Below are 18,958 nucleotides of genomic sequence, written 5' to 3' on the forward strand. Positions count from 1 at the left end.
ACTGACACCAACCTGCCCCTCCCCTCCCCACCCTCCATCACCCCTCACGCTCTGAGCCTGGCCCGGTCTCCCTCTCCCTCGGAGACTGACCTGCCCGCACGGCGGTCAGCTGACCGGGCTCCAGTATATCGCGGTACTTGGACACCATCAACACAGAGATGAAGTAGATGGTCGCCAGAGAGAGGAACTGCGCCTGCTTGGTCTCCTCCTGTGGACGGCGAAGGGAGGTGAGCAAAGGTAGGGAATGGAGCGGTCACACAGAGAGCTCACCAGAGGGCGCGCAGCCTCACACAGACCCACGACGGAGCCAGATACACACACGACACCGACCAGCCGCCCACCAGACGCCCCGGAGGTGAAAATGACAGTGGAGTGGAGATAATTGACCTTATATTACAGTCAGTTACCTCGTCAGATGCCTTTTTATCAATTAAGCTACCTGACGAGAAAGCATCATTTCACGGTGCCATTTTCACCTCCAGTAAGCCGGTGTTTCCATTCGCTCAGCAGTCGGCAAGCAAGCGGCCAGCTGCACATGCGATCGCTTGTACCCCTCAGAAGATTCCGCCTCCAGCCTGCTCCGGCAGTATGTGCAGCGTCGTGGCTGTACGGCCTATATACACGCAGACTTACGAACAAGATGCCAGAATGATCGCAAATGATTTCAGAGTCTAACTTCGTTAAAATTAGTTAATACAAAACGCGTTTGATTAGCAGATCATGTCATTGTCACTTGAACAGCGAGCATAGCGCAGCATAGCGCGTAAGAATTCCAAGAGACTCACAACCGCCAATCCGAAGGTCGTGTTCTGTAACAATCGAGGAGCTGTTGTCTCGGCCTGCAGCTGTTACCGTCTATTTTCACTCAACCAACGAAATATGCAGATGAACTCAACCAAATAACACTCAAAGTAAAATGGAGCTTAGTGTCACAAATCTAGCTCGGGTCTGCACAGCGACCTTTCATGAAGAAGCTACACAGCTGTTTTGCTCGTATTCAGCACTTGAACACAACTCTTCGGGAGCATTTATAATGCACCCTTGGCAGCCCTTAAGCTTACCCAGGTGATATGTAGAATTCATTTCAATTCAGACACCTCAAAATAAAATGGACAAACGGTAGAGAAAACCACTAAGTCATCTAAGTCAAGGGTGCACCAAGCGAACGACAGAACCATAAGAAAACATTTATATTAATGTGCAGGCACAGCATAGTGATACGAAGTGGTCAAACGCTTCTTCGAAAAACAAAACACCCGTGCCCTCTCAGCTGAAAGTGATTCAGCGTCGTCAAACTCACCACATCTCTGTAGACGATGGCTCGCAGCCGGTTGACGTCCATCTCCTGCAGCAGCTTCTCCGGGTCGCGGACCGGGGTCACCACGGCGTCCGGGTCACCGGCCTGCTGTGACATGAGGTCAAGGTCATCAGAGTGCTGTGAGACACGGGGTCAGGGTCATCAGACCATTGCGAGACACAGGGTCAGCTCCAAAAAGATCCACTTTCGACCGGCTCCGCTCTTCAGTCTACGCTACCCAGCGATGAACAGTAACAAACGATCAACATCACTACTTCCACTATCCATATCTCCGACTTGCACTCCGTCGCGGCGGCAGACGCCGACAGTCACCTACCCTGGCTGTATCTCCCTCGTACCTCCGAACCAAGGTTCAGAATCAGCCCCCCCCCCCCTCCCCCCATGTATTAGGACTCCAATATTCAGGATCAGACCCCTCCACTTCCAACCGAGCCGTGCAGTCGAGCCGCGCTTGCCGATCACCTACCGTGGCCAGGATGGGCACATTCTTCAGACCAGTGATAAGCAGCTGGATGGTCCGGTTCGGTTTTACGTCCGGATGTCGCATCAGTCGCTCCCGCTCCTTACACTCGAGACAGTTGCGGACGGCGGCCGTGCACACCTGGGGATGGAACAGGGGTGTCAGCTGGTGCTAGAGGAGCGATACGAGCGTATTCTCACTATGTAAGGGAGGGGATGGGTCCTTATTCACTAAAAAAAAAAAAAAAAAAAAAAAAACAGGTGCGAATACGGCGGAAACGAGCACCTAAGGAACGTTCTTTCCTCTGTGATAAGGCAGGATGTCCCTGATTGATCTTCAGTCATCATGTTATCGGTTGGTTATTATATAAATATCGGTTTCCTGAGTAAGAGACGTGCAGCGTACAACAGGCGTAAGACACGCTGAATAAATATAGTGATTAAATAACTCGTACTGCCGGTACTGTGAAACTGAATGGAAAAAAAATGTAGGCGGCCACGGAAACAAAGAGAGTGCGCCGCCACAGCTCAAGCTACGGTTCAAACTCCAGACACATAATGGATGGCAACTCATTTACCAGGGATCGTTGCTAAGAGCCGTTTCCTCGAAAACCCTCGCTTATCGATGCCATTAACCAGGCAATGCCCATCGTCAGACTGATGTAATGGTAAACTGCTGCCCACAGTAGATAGCATTTAAGACGGCTTTCCTGTTTCCGCGGTTAACATCTAGGAATCTCTACCTACAGGCTTTAGCAAGTCTTCTCCCCCCCCCCCCCCTCCCCGCTCAATCTATGCGCAGCGCACATCCCGGATAGTAACAACGACCCCATCAGACAGTGAAAAATACGGGTGCCGCCGCGCTGGCGGATTTGCATCGGTAACTGCCTCCGGGCCGTATATTTGGCGCGTGATCAGACTGAGCCTAAAACGGCTGCCGGCCGCTAACGCATCGCCGAGCGGCAGCTGAGCCGGGGGCCCTCTTTGGTCGATCAACGCCGGGGTAAGTGGTGCTGATAGCACTGCTGTCGGTCATACAACACTCAAACGGGGATGTAAGGAGCGTCATATACAGCCAACGAGCTGAAAGTGCTGCTTACTTTCCCGGATACAACACATCGCTAAGTCTCGGAGCTCTTCGATAATCCTGATACAAAAGCAAAGGCATTCGCCCACACGAAAAGGAAATAAACAAAAAGCATCAAGTAAATGCAGACTGCAGTGTTCAGGCTGGCGGAACATCAAACAAGCAAGAATCAAGAATCAAGGTTGTTTGGGCTCTGGAAGAAGACGTCGAGGTCTATGTCTTCATTAAAAGAAAAGTTCCGGATTCTAGTGCTTTCATTGAACTAATTAAAACTGGGACTAAGTAGTAATAGCTCACCCAGCATAGCGGCTTCAACTAGCATGCTTATCTCGTTTCTGCGTCCCTCGCCCAACACTCGATTCTTTTCTCTAGCGCCTCCCTCCCCATCAGAGACCCTCATCGTCCTCTTTCATTCCAGTGTCAATAAACGCTCTCTCCTAATAATATTGACCGCCCCTTTCTTCTCACAGCTCCCTCAAGTACCAATCAGTGAGCCCAACATGTCTCACTTCTTCCCAACACACACCGCTCCATCTCACTATTCAGCTCTCGGGGTTCCCACTACTCACCAGTCTCAGACACTGTCTCAGAATTCCTCCGCTGGACATGTTTTTCTCCACCTCCAGCTCTGCGAAGGAGACACAGCTGGCGAACACCAGCGCGTCGGCCAGCGCCACCAGCCGGTGCAGGAAGCCGACGGCCACGTCCACAGACATCCCCTGCGTCGGCTCCAGAACGTCCAGCTCACTCTGAAAGGACGTGGGGGGGGGGAAGGGGGGTCAGATGTGACACCGACATACCCTGCGTCGGCTCCAGCACGTCTAGCTCGCTCTGAAAGAACGGAGAGGAGAGGGGGCCAGTTAGATGTGAGGTTCATCGCCACAATTCGCCTGAAACGGTGCAATATAAGCCCTTCGACAGACTTGCAACAAGCAAACGACATACACATCAGCGTCAATGCATCACACTCATAATTCATACGGGGAAATGTATCCGAAGTCTTGCACGTTGGGTGAGAAAAGCGAACCACCTTTTGAGACATAACTTTAACACTGTGACTTTGTGGCCCAACAATTCGTGACTTACGACGGGACGGCAACTCCCGACTATATAACTCCCTCTTCCGTAACTCCCGAATTTATGGCTCTTTCCTCCGTGACTCCCTCTCACACGACTCCCTCGTCCAAGCGTTCAACAACCCCAACTCCTGTGACTCACGTTGGGACTGGTGGCTGCGGCCAGCAGTGGCAGCAGACCGCCGCAGGCGATCACCAGGTTATCAGCCAGCTGGGAGATCAGGTGCACCGTGTTGATGACGAAGATGGCGTTGTCGCTGTTGTTGACAAAGTCCAGAATGTTCTTGTTGGAGTGCCTGAAAAACAAGCATCGTTAGAAAATAATTCAATCAACACATAAGCAGTTAAAAGGGTTCCTTTAAAATTCAATACAAGATACTCGTACATTAAAATTCAATGCTCGGACAATGTCGAGATACCAGCGCTCAACAAAGTAAGACCAGCTGGCAACAGCTGGGTATATCGGGCTTCGTCAGAATGAGCTAGCTGGCTCAGCAAAGGCGTTATGAAATAGTAACCTGGGTGCTTATTTGTGGCTTTAAAGTCATGCACACCTGATTGCAATCCATTACCTGTGCTAATATTAGTGCAAATTAAAAGATCCCTTGAGTACAGTGTAAAGCCGCAAATAAGGCCTTCGTGGAATAACTCTTTCAACCAAGACATTTCAAATAAAGGGACGGCGGATCGGCTCCCGCTGGCAATTTATTTAAGCCCAATTTCGGCGATAATGCCACTCTATATTTCCCGAAGACCCAGGGTAATCTTTCGCCTGAAATTGATATCCGCTTTACGCGGAGACCGCATACAGCCGCAGCCACCGCAGCCAAAAACGCGTCTGCCTCGCGACGGCCGCGGCAGATTATCGATTTTACGTAAGCTTCAAACAAACTCAGAGGTAAAAGTTGAAATGAAATAGGGTCGAAGTTTGCGTTAATTAGTGCGCCAGCTGAGGAAGCCTCGCCACCGCCGGAACCGGTTGCGCTCTCTGTTTGATCATCCGTCCTAGATAGTACGAGTACTACGAAACCGCATCCAACCAGCTATCCTAAAAACTACACACACAGCAAACACAAGTTCATCACTACGAGCCCCAAATTCATCATTACGAAACCACATCCCACCGATTATCCAAGAAATATACAAAGACAGCTAACACAAGCTCAACGCTCATTGCTCTTCCCCTCACAGCCGATACTGTCCCACCCAGTCGCAGATGACACTCACTGTCTCCACTGTTGGATGTCGTTCTCCAGTGAGAGCAGAACGTCCGAGAGCAGCCGTTGGTGGATGTAGCTCCAGCGAAACTCGGGGATACGGAACGGAGGCCGCGACGGGCCCGGGGAGAACATGGCGCGAGAGGCACCCTTACCGCCCGAGCCTGGGGCAGAGAGAGGGAGGGTAGAGAGAGGTTAGAGAACATGGCGCGAGAGGCGCCCTTACCGCCCGAGCCTAAAAAAAAAAAACAGGGTAAGAGAACATCCCACGCGAGGCACCCTTAGCGCCCGAACCTGGAGGAGATGCGGAGGGGCCGGTTGAGGGGGTTAGAGAAAAGGTGAGGAAAGACCTCAGCAGCGTCGAAGTCTGGCAGTCTTTTGAGAATAAAAGAGCATGGAAACGTATACAACAGCTTCACATCATTGTTATACATAAATCGAGAAGATGCGATACATCGCTCATTGGCATAATGCACAGTGCACACCACTTGGACAAAATGGGATTATCCATTGATGCTGTCTTGAAATGTTGATGCAACATAATTAAATTTCCGACGACCGTAACATTATACCGTCGACCACCTGAATTTAATTCGGGTCGTTTCAATTATGCGCTAATCGTCGTTCCCAGGAAACACTTAGCAGCAACTTCAATGGAAAACACCGCCCACATGCTAATGATCAGAGCAATCAAGGGGCACAAATAACGTAGACATTATGTTCTAGCTTGTTTGAAATGCAAGCCACAGCCCGCAATGAACAGACAATTTGCTGTGAAATAGCCGCCATCGTAAATTAAAACGTAAGGCACGGAAAACAAAACTAATGTGCTACACTAAAGACTAAGCCTTTCAAACATTCGGTTTAATTCAATTATATCATTATCCGTAAATGCAATGAAGCTAATCAACGCCACATTCTGGAGCATGTGGCCCTCGCCCAGTAAACCCATACCACACCGCGTCATAGCCCCTACAGCTCTCACCTGGTCGCGACAGTCGCTCATTCTTGCTGTCCTGAGAAACACTGCGCGCCACGCCCGGCTTGGCCTGAGCGTTCCACTTTTTCACGCGGACCTCCTCCTCCTGCCCGCCGAGTTCGGGCACCTCCACACTGTCAGGGACATCAGCCACCGGCTCCGCACCGGCCTCCAGGTCAGCAGAGGGGTCAGCGGAGGGGTCGGCGGGGTCAGCCTCCTCCTCCGCGGGGGCGCTCGGCTCGTCCAGAACATCCTCCATTCCTTCGCCACTCTTCCTCGAGCTCGCATCTTCCCTACCCTCGCTCTCTTTGTCGTCCTCGTCTTTGTGATCTTCCTCCTTGTGATCTTCGTCTTTGTGATCTTCGTCCTTCTGATCATCCTTGTGATCTTTGGAGTCGGTGTGTGGGGCGTCGTTATCCTTTGTGGTATCAGCCTCGGCACTTTCGGTCTTAGTGTCCTCCGCCTTGGCAGCATTGGTGTCGGCTTCGCCTTCATGATCGCTACCTTTTCCTTCGCCATCTTTCGAATCGGGCTCATCCTTTTTGCTTTCGGCTTCAATCTTTGAAACATCGCCCTTGTCATCAGTAGCTGCACTCTCTTTCACGCTGCCGTCTGTGTTGCCCTTTCCTACATCACCACTATCATCCTTTTCACTCACGTCCTTTGCCACATCACCATTTTCTGTGACACCATCCGCGTCTCCATGCGCCGGGCTCTGCGGCGCTGGTGACGCGACTCCAGCTGCCTTCTCTGGGCTGCCAATTTTTCCGTTAGTGTCGGGCTTATCACCAGGCGTATCCGTATCGGGCGTCGCCGCATCATGTCGACCGTTCTCCTCCGGCTCCTTCGTCGGCGCCGACTCCTTTGACACGATGAATATCCCCGTCTTTGGGTCACCATTGGCGGCGTCTGAGTCACCAGTCACTTGCGCATCACCGTCCGGCGAGACAGGTGCATGTTTCGGGGACGTCTCCTTCTCAGTCTCCGCGTCTGTCCCCGGAACATCCTTTTCTTCCTCGACCGGCGATGATCCCTCCAGAGGCGTCACGGCGGTCGATAGCGGCGAATCGGCGGCACCGTTCTCGGGTACCGCCGGCTCGTCAGGAGCCTCAGCGCCGTCCGGACAGCTGCGGCTCGTCTCTGTCGGCAGTTCCCGCTCCGGAGAGCTCTCGCCAGGCGATGGCGAGGGGTGGGCAGCTGAGTCGTCACCGTCAGTCTTTGGTTTGTCAGTCACCTCCGCGCTATCTGAGGCAGCTGCAGGGACGGCAGTCTCTTCCTCAGCCACATCGCCAGCTGAGGTTTTCTGTCCCTCCACTTTATCACCCGCTTCCTCGCTCGCCACACTTCCCTTTTCTCCCACTCCACTGTCCACTGCCACCTTCTCACTCTCCTCACTCACATTGTCTTTCACCCCCTTCACTCCATCACCAGTCTCCCCACCACTCGCTGCTTTCTCCGCTCCCGCCGTCTCTCCGCTCTGCCCCTCTGCCTCTGGCGCCGTCACCTCCGCCGTTCCGGCCGCTGCGCCGGCGGCCGGGGGCGTCTGCTTGTCCCAGCCGCTGATGGTGCTGATCGGCCGCTGCTGCCTCACGGCCGGGTCGGTGATGTTGTCCGCGCGCCGCCGCTCGTACTGCTCGTACATCTGGGCGAACTGCAGCTTGAAGTCCTCATAGGATACCTGTCGGGGGAGGAGCACATGGTTATTGGTTACCCAAGATAAAGAGAGCGGATGAAAGCAGCTAGGAAAAACAGCAAATTAAAGCAAACAAAATAAAGCAGTTGGCAAGGAGAGCGGCATAAACTAAGGCGAGCCCAGCAACATTGTGAGACTCGGAAACCTAGCGACGAGATGCAGTTACTGGCTACTGCCATGGTAAGTTTGAGCGGTCTGCCGCCCTCTCGAGAAATGTACGAGGCAAGAACTCTATATCCACCCTGGGATGCGAGAAGGGTAGACAGCCAGCTGCCCATCCTCACCTTGGAGTGTACGATAGCTAGCGTGTCGACCCAGACGCGCCATCCGCCGTACTCGGCCTTGATGGCGTGGTGCAGCAGCATCCTGAACAGGTTGAACACCATCTCGGAGACGCGCTGCTCCTCGGCCGAGCGAGGGTGGATGTAGGCCATCGCGATCAGCCACTCCTGCAGCAGGGAGACGGTGGGTGAGGGTGGTGGACGAAAACACAAACGAAAGGGACAAAGAGGAAAACAAAAGAACGGTCGGCAGCAACCCTCCATCTTCACAACAGTCACATTCGGGGCCGAGTGTTATCAACTATTGACACGTCAGACCTACTAAAACACATTTTGCGGGCATCTCGGACACAAAGCACTTCTCATCTTCGCAAAGTCCCACGCAGTCAGAGTGATAACTCACAGCAGCGAGCAGGCTGTTTAACAACACAAAAACCGGCTCCCTTCGCTCGGCTTAAGCAAAAGCATCGACACATATCTATAACGCAGCGGGAAACCCACATAATATGCAGAGCACAAAAAATGATTTTTAGAACCATACTTTAGTATTTCCTGTAAACTAAGTTATCAACAACAAACAAGTTATTCGTACAAACAGACGGCACTCTTTCTCCGCCCAGTGTCCACGTCCTATCTCTTTCCCGATCTGTACCTGCCACACGCTCATCTGCAGAACGGTGCGCCGGTTCTCCTTATTGGCCTGACAGAGCAGCGTGGTGTCTGTGAGGAACAGTCGCTTCACCTCGCGGAGACTGTCGGTGTTCTTTGACTGCCGGATCAGACTGGCCACCACCTTCAGTATCACTGCGGGGGGAGGGGAGGTTAGATGATGAAGGAGAAAGAGGTGAAGATACGCACAGAAGAGAGAGAAAAGACGGAGAGGCATTCGAGGGACACTGGAATGGAAAGGAGGTTAGAGTTGAGAGAAGAGATGAGCGAGGGAGGGAGGGAGGGGGGAGAAGAGAGAGAGATGAGCGAGGGAGGGAGGGTGGGGGAGAAGAGAGAGAGAGAGAGAGAGAGAGAGAGAGAGAGAGAGAGAGGGAGAGAGGGAGAGAGAGAGAGAGAGAGGAAGAAAGAGAGAGGAAGAGGGAGAGAGAGAGAGAGAGGGAGAGAGAGAGAGAGAGAGGGGGAGGGAGAGCAGCGACTTCCACCTGGCGGTACTTCGTAGTTATGCTACTGGCGGTAGCGAATGTTCACATTGCTGCCATTACATTACATTGCTAGCATTATCATTACATAACAAGTCAGCACTTCATTAGGTTGTCTATTCGGTTCAGTGCTTGCGCCACAGCTGAAGCCTAAAACAAACGTCAGCGCCGATGAATTGAGCATACATCGCATCATGGCGGCGGCCATATATTTTGATCGACATCGATCGCCGAGGCCGGCAGAGTCGCCGCTCGGCCGGTTTGCTTTGTTCCGAAGATATAGCCGGGAGCGCCGGCCCACGTCCACATACTAAATTGAAACGAATGCTCGCAATTTGGATTCATGCTGTGGACTGAAAAATGCCGACCGAAATTTCGGGTAGTTCAAAGGCGGCGAATGTCAACGGAAGCGGGGTTTTCTATGTCAGAGCGTCTGTGGAGGATGGAATGAGGGCGTGCCGCGTGTCCACGGTGTCAAGGCTTTCGGAGTGTCAAGGGGTTATGTGCGTCACTAAGGTGTCTCAGAGTGTGATGGCTGTCACTGGAGTGTTCGGCGTGTCAGGGGGGGTAACTGATGTGTCTCGGCGGGGTACTTACTGGGGTTCTCCAGGCGGTGGCTGACTTCCGGGTCGGCGTGGCGCACGTACAGGATCCCTTGGGTCATCTGCTCCGTCAGAATCTGCCAGACAGAGGTAAGCGCAGGTCAGCAGAGGTCAGCGCAGGTCAACTAAAAATATGGTCAACGGGAGTTATAAGGAACCAGCCAGCTTACCCAATTGCCACTGGAAGATAACTAGTTCAATGGGTTAGAAAATCGAACGGACTGAAGACAGGCCTATAAAACACATTACTTTCGACACATTAAGTCTTCCAGGCAAACAAAAGCCACGTTGACACATCACCGACATTCATCTTCCCTCATGTCAACATCCGGGCTCGTCACATTAACACAAAGTTTTACTGCAAACTTCGCCACACAATGTAGCATTCAAACAATATTCCAACCACTCTGCCTCGTCCGAGCCGCTGTCACCGACAGCAGACAAGCAGCCGGCACGTTTCCATTAGACGGCGCCAAGCGCAGGCACACATTTACTGAAGTCCATCTAGGTCGAAACACGGGACGGTGCCAGGGTTGGCAGTGAACACCCGTTAGGTCGATAGTATTAGCGGCCGGCGGGGTACACCTAAGGAATCCCTCGGCAGGATGTGTTCAGTTACTTACCTCATACAGAACGTTGTACGTCGCCAGAGTAAGCGACTCCTCGTTCAGAAGAATCTTCTCCACTAGCAGGGTGTACAGATTGTGCGGGTTCATCACATCGTACTTGCGTCTGAAAAAAATCGGTTTGTGATCGCATCAGGAACTCATGCTGAATTTAAGATGGCATCGTAGATTCATTGCGCTCTAGGAGGCAATGAACTTACGATCAAAACATGAAACGATGGGACGGTGGCTAAGCGTTAGCCGTTAAGCGCGTTGTTTATAGTATGAAACATGATACATACTAGCTACTCGGTTGGGTTAGGTTGCTTGAGTTCACTTACCATCGATCTCGTTTGCATAATGTGAGCGCTTGACAAGCTGACCTTTAATATCACACAGGCAATTCGGCCGACATGCGACCAGGACATTGCATTAAAGATAATAGCAACGCTGTAACATTCACGTTGCACACAATAGCACGAATACTATTCATGCTAGCCAAAATGGGTTGGTCAGGTTCGCCCGTGAAACGCAATAGACATACGGGATATGATCGACAAATTAACGACCCCAATATCTTCAGAGGATGAGGCAAAAACAATAAAGTAAACAAAGCTGTCCATCTATTCAGAGATCAGACAAGAACACTAACGCAAAAAGCTTCAGTCGTCGTGTCAGCGACGCAAACAAAATTATAACGAGGACAAAAAAAACAGTGGCGACAAAAAAGAAAGGGTATCATTGCACGCACAAAAAAGTTCGCAATTACTGCATTATTGGGCCCCAATTGGGGCTTTGAGCACTGGCTGGCGCCGCTCATAGTCTGGAAATGGCAGCAGTGGGTGTATATGAGCACGGCGTGCGTCCCGAAAAAAAAGACTGGACAGTCGGTGTGACGGACGCTGGTGGCCAGCGGTAGGTGGCTAATCGATGTGTGTACCGCCGCCATCGGGCGAAGGAGCGCACACAGTCGGATGGACAGACTGTAACAGGCTCATAAATGTCCATCAGACGCTACGGCTGCGGTAAACACACGTCGCGCCTTCTGTCGATGACCAGCGTCCCACTCCACGGGGACATACAGAAAGGCTCATGTCGCAAACGACGCTTGCGATCATGCACAGCCACCCTATCTCTCTGGCTTTATCTTTTGGGAAGTAACCACCGTATCCAGGAAAAACCGACACAGCTGATTGTCTCGAAACATTGCAACGCACATCAAGCATCTTCAAAGCAGTCACATCCCAGCCCCCTCGCCCTCTTCTCCCCCACAGATGTGCCAGTCATAAACCTACCCTCACTCACTCTTAACACACCCTCCCTCCTCCATCTTCCTCTCAATCCCTTCTCACCCCACCCCACTCACTTGTGCGTGCTTCTACAGAGGAAGAATCCCATCAGTTTGAGCGCCAGCAGTCGGATGGTCTGCGACTGAGCCGAGAGCAGTTTCAGCACCGACTGGATGCCCAGCTTGAGGTCGAAGGCGGGCACCATGGAGGCGGGGTGATCGGCCATCAGACCGATCAGCGTGTGCAGCACGTCCTCCAGGTTCTCGTCCTGATGAGGAGGGGGCAGGGAGTCAGTAGAGGGGTGTCAAGGACGACGCAAGAGAGGCGTATGAGAAGTAGGGAGCTGGGTATGTACGGGCGGGGAATGGGGCTTTCTTCTGAGCGAAAACAGAAGAGTAGCCAGGGTCGAAGAGAAGCGGTTGATAGAAGGACCTAAAACATACAATGGATATGAATAATCGGGTAATGATTCAAGCAAGGCAATTAAAGCGAACTGTGACGTTAGAAAGCTTTTTAGATATCAGTGCAAATAATGTGTCATTAGGAACGGGTTCAGTGAGAATGCCGATGCCGCCCTAAAACCACAAAATAAATGGAATAACGGATGGGCAATCGACCGTCGAAAAAGGTCAGGTCAACGCGCTAATTGATCAATGGGTATCATAACATATCACTACACTTTTCCACAAATCACCAACGCAACTCATATCAATCATTACAATCATTACTCAGACCACAAAACATCCTCAATGACTGCAAAACCGTCTTTATGATCCCCCGGGCTACCCAAGCGATCCCCAGAGTCCCACAGCACCGAAAACAGAGTCAGAGGGGCGCGCCGACCGATTACGTTTACACACCCGAGTGGTAAACCAGTCTGTGTGCACAGCAAACCGAGCCGGCCCCACTGCGGCACTCAGTCTGTCGAGAACACTCGACAGACTGTCAGACAGACTGGTGAGCAGTGTCGCTCACACTTCAACGGGGAGGGTTCGAAAACGTCGCTGTGACGAGTGAGATTAATGATGAAGGGAAATGAGTGAAGTGGGTTACGGATTTAGCAACCACTCTAAGCGAGTTAACATGTGATTGTGATTGCCGAAAGTTGAGCTAATGCAGTCTGAGCATTGCAGTGTGGTGAACAGTTTCCCTAGAGCCTATTCACAAATGCCTGCTACGATAAGGATCTACCGATACGACTCTCGCACTCTCGTAAATCCAACAGGCTACAAGTTTCAAACCCAAATAAGCTAGGAAACTTCTCTCACGCGGCCGTCCAACATCCTGATTTAATCAAACACCTGTTCCTCTCTTTGACAACTTGCCCGCAGGGCACACACATACATTCTAACATCTAAACTACCGTCTATAGTGGAGTACTTACCTCGTGAATCGTGCTCAGGTAGTTGAGGATGCTCTGCAGTTCGTCTTCCTTGACGCCGTTGCCGATCAAAATCAGCTGTCTCAGGAAGAGCAGCATGTGCGAGCGGATGAGCAGGACGTCCTTCTTGGAAGGGCGCGCGCCGTCTGCCGCAGGGGAGAAGGGGCAATGCGTCGAGGCAGGGTACCCAGTGCAGGCCGGATCGGTCCGACGGGATCGACAAAGAAGGGAGCAAATTGCCATGCCAAAATGAGTTTTCAAATATTGCGTGCGATAAACGCTGAGCTTTGAATGAGCTTCCTGGGCCGTCAAGCAGAGGCTTTATCAAGCGCGCTACCAGACAAATGTCCCTGTTTACCACTAAAGCCCACATCATTTCACCCGCCAAAGACCGTACACTCAACCTCCCATCCATTCTCATCTTGTACCGCCTCAGCGCCAGCCTCGCTCTCATCATGCCGCGCCCTAGCATTACAACCCACCCCACCGTTCCCTTTACGTCCAACACTCCGTCCCATCACTTCCCCGTTCACACCTTCTCACCGTCCCATCGTGCTCCACCCCGCCCACCCTTCCCCACCACCCTGCCGATTCTCACCGACAGCTTTAGGCGTGACCCCGCTCTTCTCCTTGGGGCTGACTACCCAGTAGTAGTATTTGAGCGTGTGCAGTGTCTGGAGCACGGTCGACACACGCCGCACGCTGTTGTAGATGTGTGTGTCACACAGAAAGTCAGAGGCCAGGTAGCCGTAGAGCCGCGTCTGGACGCCGACAGGAGCGTACACCCACAGCGCCGGGTTGAACAGCACGTGGTCCAGTAGCTGCGGAGAAAACGAGGTGGGTAAGCACGTTAACAACATTGGGCCTGGTAAGTGGGTAGATGGAAAGGGTCAGTTAAAGTGCAAGTCTCGTGTTGTGTGAGCCAGATGCGTTCCACAGGTCGGGGAGGGAAACCGGGTCGTAGACATGATTGAGAAGACCAATCGAATTTAGTCCCACGACTAGTTTGTTTCGCGATGAAGGGATGAAACAGCAATGAAAGAAACATGATAAACTGGTATCCACAAGGAAGTTGAGCTCAATGCAACAGTTAGCTCAATGATCACAGGTTTCGATGCACTGGAAGCACCAAGTAGTGAAGGTTGACGCCTTAATGCCTAGCATCTACCCAGTAATTGGCCCCGTTAATATCACACATAACTTCGGTAATAACATCACCACACCCAATCAATATCACCCTTGACACACCAGCACGCTATGTCATCAATTACCCCATTCTGGCGCTCCCCATCTACCTCACACGCACCATTTTGGCCATCGTATTTCCAAATTGCCTTCCTCGGCCCCTTACCGCGGCCAGCGTTTACACAAACACCTAGTCGCCATTCACCACCGTCCCGGAGCCGATCGGCCGTCCACGGGCGGGTGAACGCAGCTCGATACCGATCGAAGCCGTCCGTCCGTCCTCAGCCCGGGCCGCGACCCGTAGCGCCAAACAGAGTGGCCTGTTACGTGTCCGGAATGACGGAGCGGCCGGCGGACCGGTACCCCGCGGTGGCGGCCGAGGGCTGATACAGCTCTCTGGTCTGCGCAGGAGCTGATTGAGAGGATATAGAGATGGAGGTGGAATTTGTTACTTCACCGTTTGTGCCAGCAGATTCGACGCAAAATTTGACAAGAAACTCACTAGAAAAGTTTATCTTTAATATTCGCCAGTACTAGCTATCGTTCGTGACTAAGAGCTGTCCTAATTCTTTTAGTAAAACTATGAAACAAATTGAAGACTCCATTCTCACTTCAAACAGCCAGCGGCTGTAGCCAATATGTCACAGAGCTGACATTTGATCAGGCTTCAAAGCACTACATCACTGTATCGAAACCACTGCCTCCTGGCCGTCAACTTCACCGCGTCGATTGAATATTTAAGGAGCTGTCGCCGTCGTGCACTCGATATCTGACAGCGTTGATCAATGGCACCATCCCGCGGGACCAATAAAGACCTCCCGTCGGCTCGTCGCCGACAGCCGCCACCGATACACGGGGGTAACGGGCCGCGCACACCCCGGAGGAACACACCCCGCAGGGCGGCGCGTAGACGGTGACAGAAAGGGTGCCATAAATTACGCAGAAACTGCCGAGAGCGAGCCAGGGGAAGGGTGGGAGAATATGGATGAGAAAGGAGAGGGAGATAGGAACAATAAATTTCAACACCCTTCATCTTTGGCTTATCAACTGCCAGCGAAGTGCAAAAGACGACACAAGAAGTCACACATTTCGGCGTCACACATACCAGCTGATAGCGCCAACCTGTTCTGCTTGCTCGTTCTTCAGTCACGGTTCTCCTTCCTTTCTCTATCCACATACCAACACGCACATTTCTCCCCACCCATCCCCTTGCATAGCTCCGAGCAGAGTTCTAAGCTCTGTGCGCCCGCAGCTCTAAGCTCTGTGTGCGTATCACCACCTGGCTCTCACCTGTTTGAGCAGTAGCTCCGTGTTGGTTCCGGGACAGGTGACCAGGTACTTGGAGAGCTGCAGGAACACGCTGAGCACCTGGTCGTTCATATGCTCGCGGCCGGTGCGCTGCAGGAGGTGTGAGATGACCAGGAATCCGCGGCACTGCAGCATGTGCTGCTGCACCACCGGCGACGTCTCCACCAGCTCGCAGATGAAGCCGAGCAGCGTGGCGCTGCCGGAGGAAAGAGGGGTGTAAAAGAAGGGATCAAACGATAGAACTAACACAGAAAGTTCTTATACGAACATACATAATCGAACAATGTAATGCTGCCGTAGGACAGGGCGATCGTCAAAAAGAAGAGCAAACAAAACAAGAGCGCTGATGTCCTGAAGGGACTCGACGACTCCACCCTATCAGAAGCGATATAAATCGCATTGCTTCGATCAAACAGTACGGACTTTACCGGACAGTGCTAATTACAGCAGTACTCGGTTATTTATATATCATTGATAATCACGTTGAGTGCGGTCTAACGGTCCATACCAGCCACACAGAGACTTCATTACTCCGATTTGCACAGTCTGCATCCCTGAGACGAATTGGCAGCCCTTCCAAAACTTCCGGGGGGCTCTCTTGGAAGTCGGCTGGCATCGCGACTGATAATGACAGCTAAATCAATACCCTCCGGGCGCGGACCGATGCAGTTTTTGCCCAATGATGTAGTTTTCCCCGCTACGTGGCAGGCCGATTGAATTCGACGCGACTCAAAATCAGAGCGAGGACGGTACGCATGCAAAGGACACTTGTCACTGCGTTGGAAGGATTCAGTGATGGCAATGTCGTTTTGAGGATCGATGCTAAATAGATGGGTGTTGGGGTGGAACCAAAATATTTTTGATTGACACTATTTTCAAAAGGGAACTCATTTCCTAATGCATTAAATTTAAAAAAAAAATCGCCCGTGAAAAATATCCCGTGATATGTAAGCTGCGTTCATTTCGCTTAGTCGCGAATGCAAGCCCCTAAAACCTATAGTAAAAACCAGAAGCAAGCCTCCTTTATCCGCTCGCGGCTGAACTTTCCATGCGACTCTGCGCCTGGTGTCCAAGGCAACGGCTCCAACACTCCCAGTTAGGGTCAATAGCGACCCACTCAGGCTAAGTGTGTGGCCGCTCTAGGCAAACCTGTAAAGTGGGGACTGAAAACAGCGTCTTTCAATTCTGTTCAATACGAGAGGCGAATAGGTAACTCAAACACAAGTGGTTCAGGAAATATTGAAGCATTGGAAAACCAAATGGCAAGCGAATATAAAACGCAAGAAGCTTTCATGCAGGTGCTGCACTAAGGTTCTTTGTCAAAGGACTCAGACAAATAAATGCCTCCACCAAGTGACCACCTCCGCCGGCTCTTACTGACCAGAGGCTGGGGTCTCGCCGCCCGTCAGCTCCGTCAGCCCCGGGCTCCACGGGGAGGTCCAGCTGAGAGAACAGCGGAAACAGCACCTGGATCCCGCCGATGGCGTTCAGTGTGGCGTAAATCGAGTGTGTCACCACCGCGCGCACGTCCTGAAACAGAAACAGAGGTGAAATTATAAAACAAAACATGGCGCGGTAGGTTAGATGCGTGATTATGGCTCTCAAATCCCCATCATGAAATTGCTAAAGTTTGCGTAAGTCGTCGCAAAGATAAGCATCGTTTGTGGCACTTAGTTGTATCGCTCCGAAAGCGATCCGTGGTGACAGCTCCGTCCGGGAGCGCTCAGTCGTGAGTGTTCTGTTCCCATGGAAACGCGTCTGATTAGCAGCCAACCTTGAACCAAGTATGGTTGACATTAGGCGGTGGCGACAGCTGGGCTTAGCTGCATGAGGAATGACTATGGCCGCCGGATAGGGCTCTGATGTTCAGCATTTCAGCTGAAAAGAATGTAAAAGAGCGCGTCTGTCATTATGCTAATATATTGCCCGAATGCGGCGGATGGTGGACGGGTCCATGGGCGCCACGCGCGCTGAGGCTATACGGAGAACTGGAAATGACGTCAGCGCTACAAATTATCGATAATGGCAGGGCTGGCCACCAATATATCATGTGAGCCACCCCGTCGGTCTGGCCCCTCCGCGCCTCATGCAATCACAGCCAGATTAAATCCTCCTGATAGCACGACGAACGTATGGGTCCAAATTACTATTGGCTGCACGGTGCAGAGAACAGAGAACAGAGCACATCATACTGACCCACCAACAGGCATCGCTCCCCTAGTTTGCGGTAAACTAAGGTCCCCAGCTACTGGAAATACGCATGGATGCACCACACTCTTACTCCCACCCGTCCAATAAACGTTATTCAAGTGTAAATGTCGCATCCCTATTCACGCCAGGCCTGCCGCGACAAAATTAAAGCGGTCATTTCATAAATTACGCAGTCTCGTTATAAGCAGGGGGACGCGGCGCGGAGGTCGGAGAGTCCGCCACGGAGCACCGCCGGCCGATTTTTCCACCGTACCGCCGCTGCTGCAGGGCTGCGCCGATCTGCGCCGAACGCCCGACAAATTACCGATCAATGCAGTGTTTATGAGGCCGCCGAAATCCGACAAATTAAGATCGCTGTCGAGCGCTGCATTGAGACAGCGATATACAGGGTGGGGCAGCATAATCGGGAATGCTTTTTGGGCTCTGGTCATGAGTAGGCATGGCATTATTTTGATAAATTATATCATGGCAATGAAACGCCCAAAAGTTGTGCATCATCTGACATGACTACATCCATGAGCATGCAACTTCCTGGAAAAGAGCAGCAAAATAGTTCGACGGTGCTCCAAGTGCTTTGCGCGCGCCCATAGACACTAATGTTAAACGAGTAAAACAAGAACATTTTGTTTAAAACAATGCCATTCCACGTAAAGGTTGCTGGACAGGTCAACGTGTTATCACGGACGATAAGGATTGTGTGGGGATACTTAGGACAAAAAGTTAACGTAATCGTCGTAAAATAACTCTTAGCAGAGGACATACAAGATGACTCACTTGAATATAAGGAAGAAGCTCTTGAGCATATTAAAAAGAAACAATGTTCAAAACTTCAGCGACCAAAAATCTTATCACCGACTGGAATACGATAAAAAAGAATGGCATGCCATATAGGGGATTGTATCGAGAATATTGCAGCGGTCATGCAAAGTAAACATCCTGTTGAGGTGATGGACCTATGGGTGGTCTTCAAGGGAGGTGCACGTGGTGCACCCTACTTCATCGAGCCCGGATAAAACGAGCACCTCTGGTAAATACATCCACACTCTGGCAGACTCACGTGGAGTCGTCGGAAGAGAGGATCACTGACGGTCCAGATCACGTCTTACGAGGACTCTGTCC

General features: G+C 51.7%; 1 protein-coding gene across 6 annotated transcripts in view; it reads right to left on the reverse strand.

The window, feature by feature from the left end:
• The window catches only part of LOC122389611 (neurobeachin-like), a 157,729-nt gene that overhangs the window by 83,612 nt on the left and 55,159 nt on the right, over nt 1-18,958 (reverse strand). For 4 of the 6 annotated variants that reach the window (XM_043381793.1, XM_043381797.1, XM_043381796.1 and 1 more), the window contains exons 12-27: nt 17,010-17,158; nt 15,611-15,824; nt 13,734-13,956; nt 13,139-13,281; nt 11,832-12,022; nt 10,484-10,592; nt 9,856-9,937; nt 8,763-8,914; nt 8,114-8,278; nt 6,143-7,814; nt 5,168-5,321; nt 4,083-4,236; nt 3,434-3,613; nt 1,785-1,919; nt 1,301-1,405; nt 91-208 (exon numbers count right to left, since the gene is read on the reverse strand). In XM_043381793.1, coding sequence (XP_043237728.1) covers nt 91-208; nt 1,301-1,405; nt 1,785-1,919; nt 3,434-3,613; nt 4,083-4,236; nt 5,168-5,321; nt 6,143-7,814; nt 8,114-8,278; nt 8,763-8,914; nt 9,856-9,937; nt 10,484-10,592; nt 11,832-12,022; nt 13,139-13,281; nt 13,734-13,956; nt 15,611-15,824; nt 17,010-17,158 — 3,946 coding nt within the window. The remainder of the gene's footprint in view (nt 1-90; nt 209-1,300; nt 1,406-1,784; nt 1,920-3,433; nt 3,614-4,082; nt 4,237-5,167; nt 5,322-6,142; nt 7,815-8,113; nt 8,279-8,762; nt 8,915-9,855; nt 9,938-10,483; nt 10,593-11,831; nt 12,023-13,138; nt 13,282-13,733; nt 13,957-15,610; nt 15,825-17,009; nt 17,159-18,958) is intronic. The other 2 variants (XM_043381798.1, XM_043381794.1) reach the window with 1 other exon arrangement.

Source organism: Amphibalanus amphitrite, unplaced genomic scaffold, assembly GCF_019059575.1.
Source record: "Amphibalanus amphitrite isolate SeventyFive unplaced genomic scaffold, NRLGWU_Aamphi_draft 000365F_arrow, whole genome shotgun sequence".
Taxonomy (NCBI): Eukaryota; Metazoa; Arthropoda; class Thecostraca; order Balanomorpha; family Balanidae; genus Amphibalanus; species Amphibalanus amphitrite.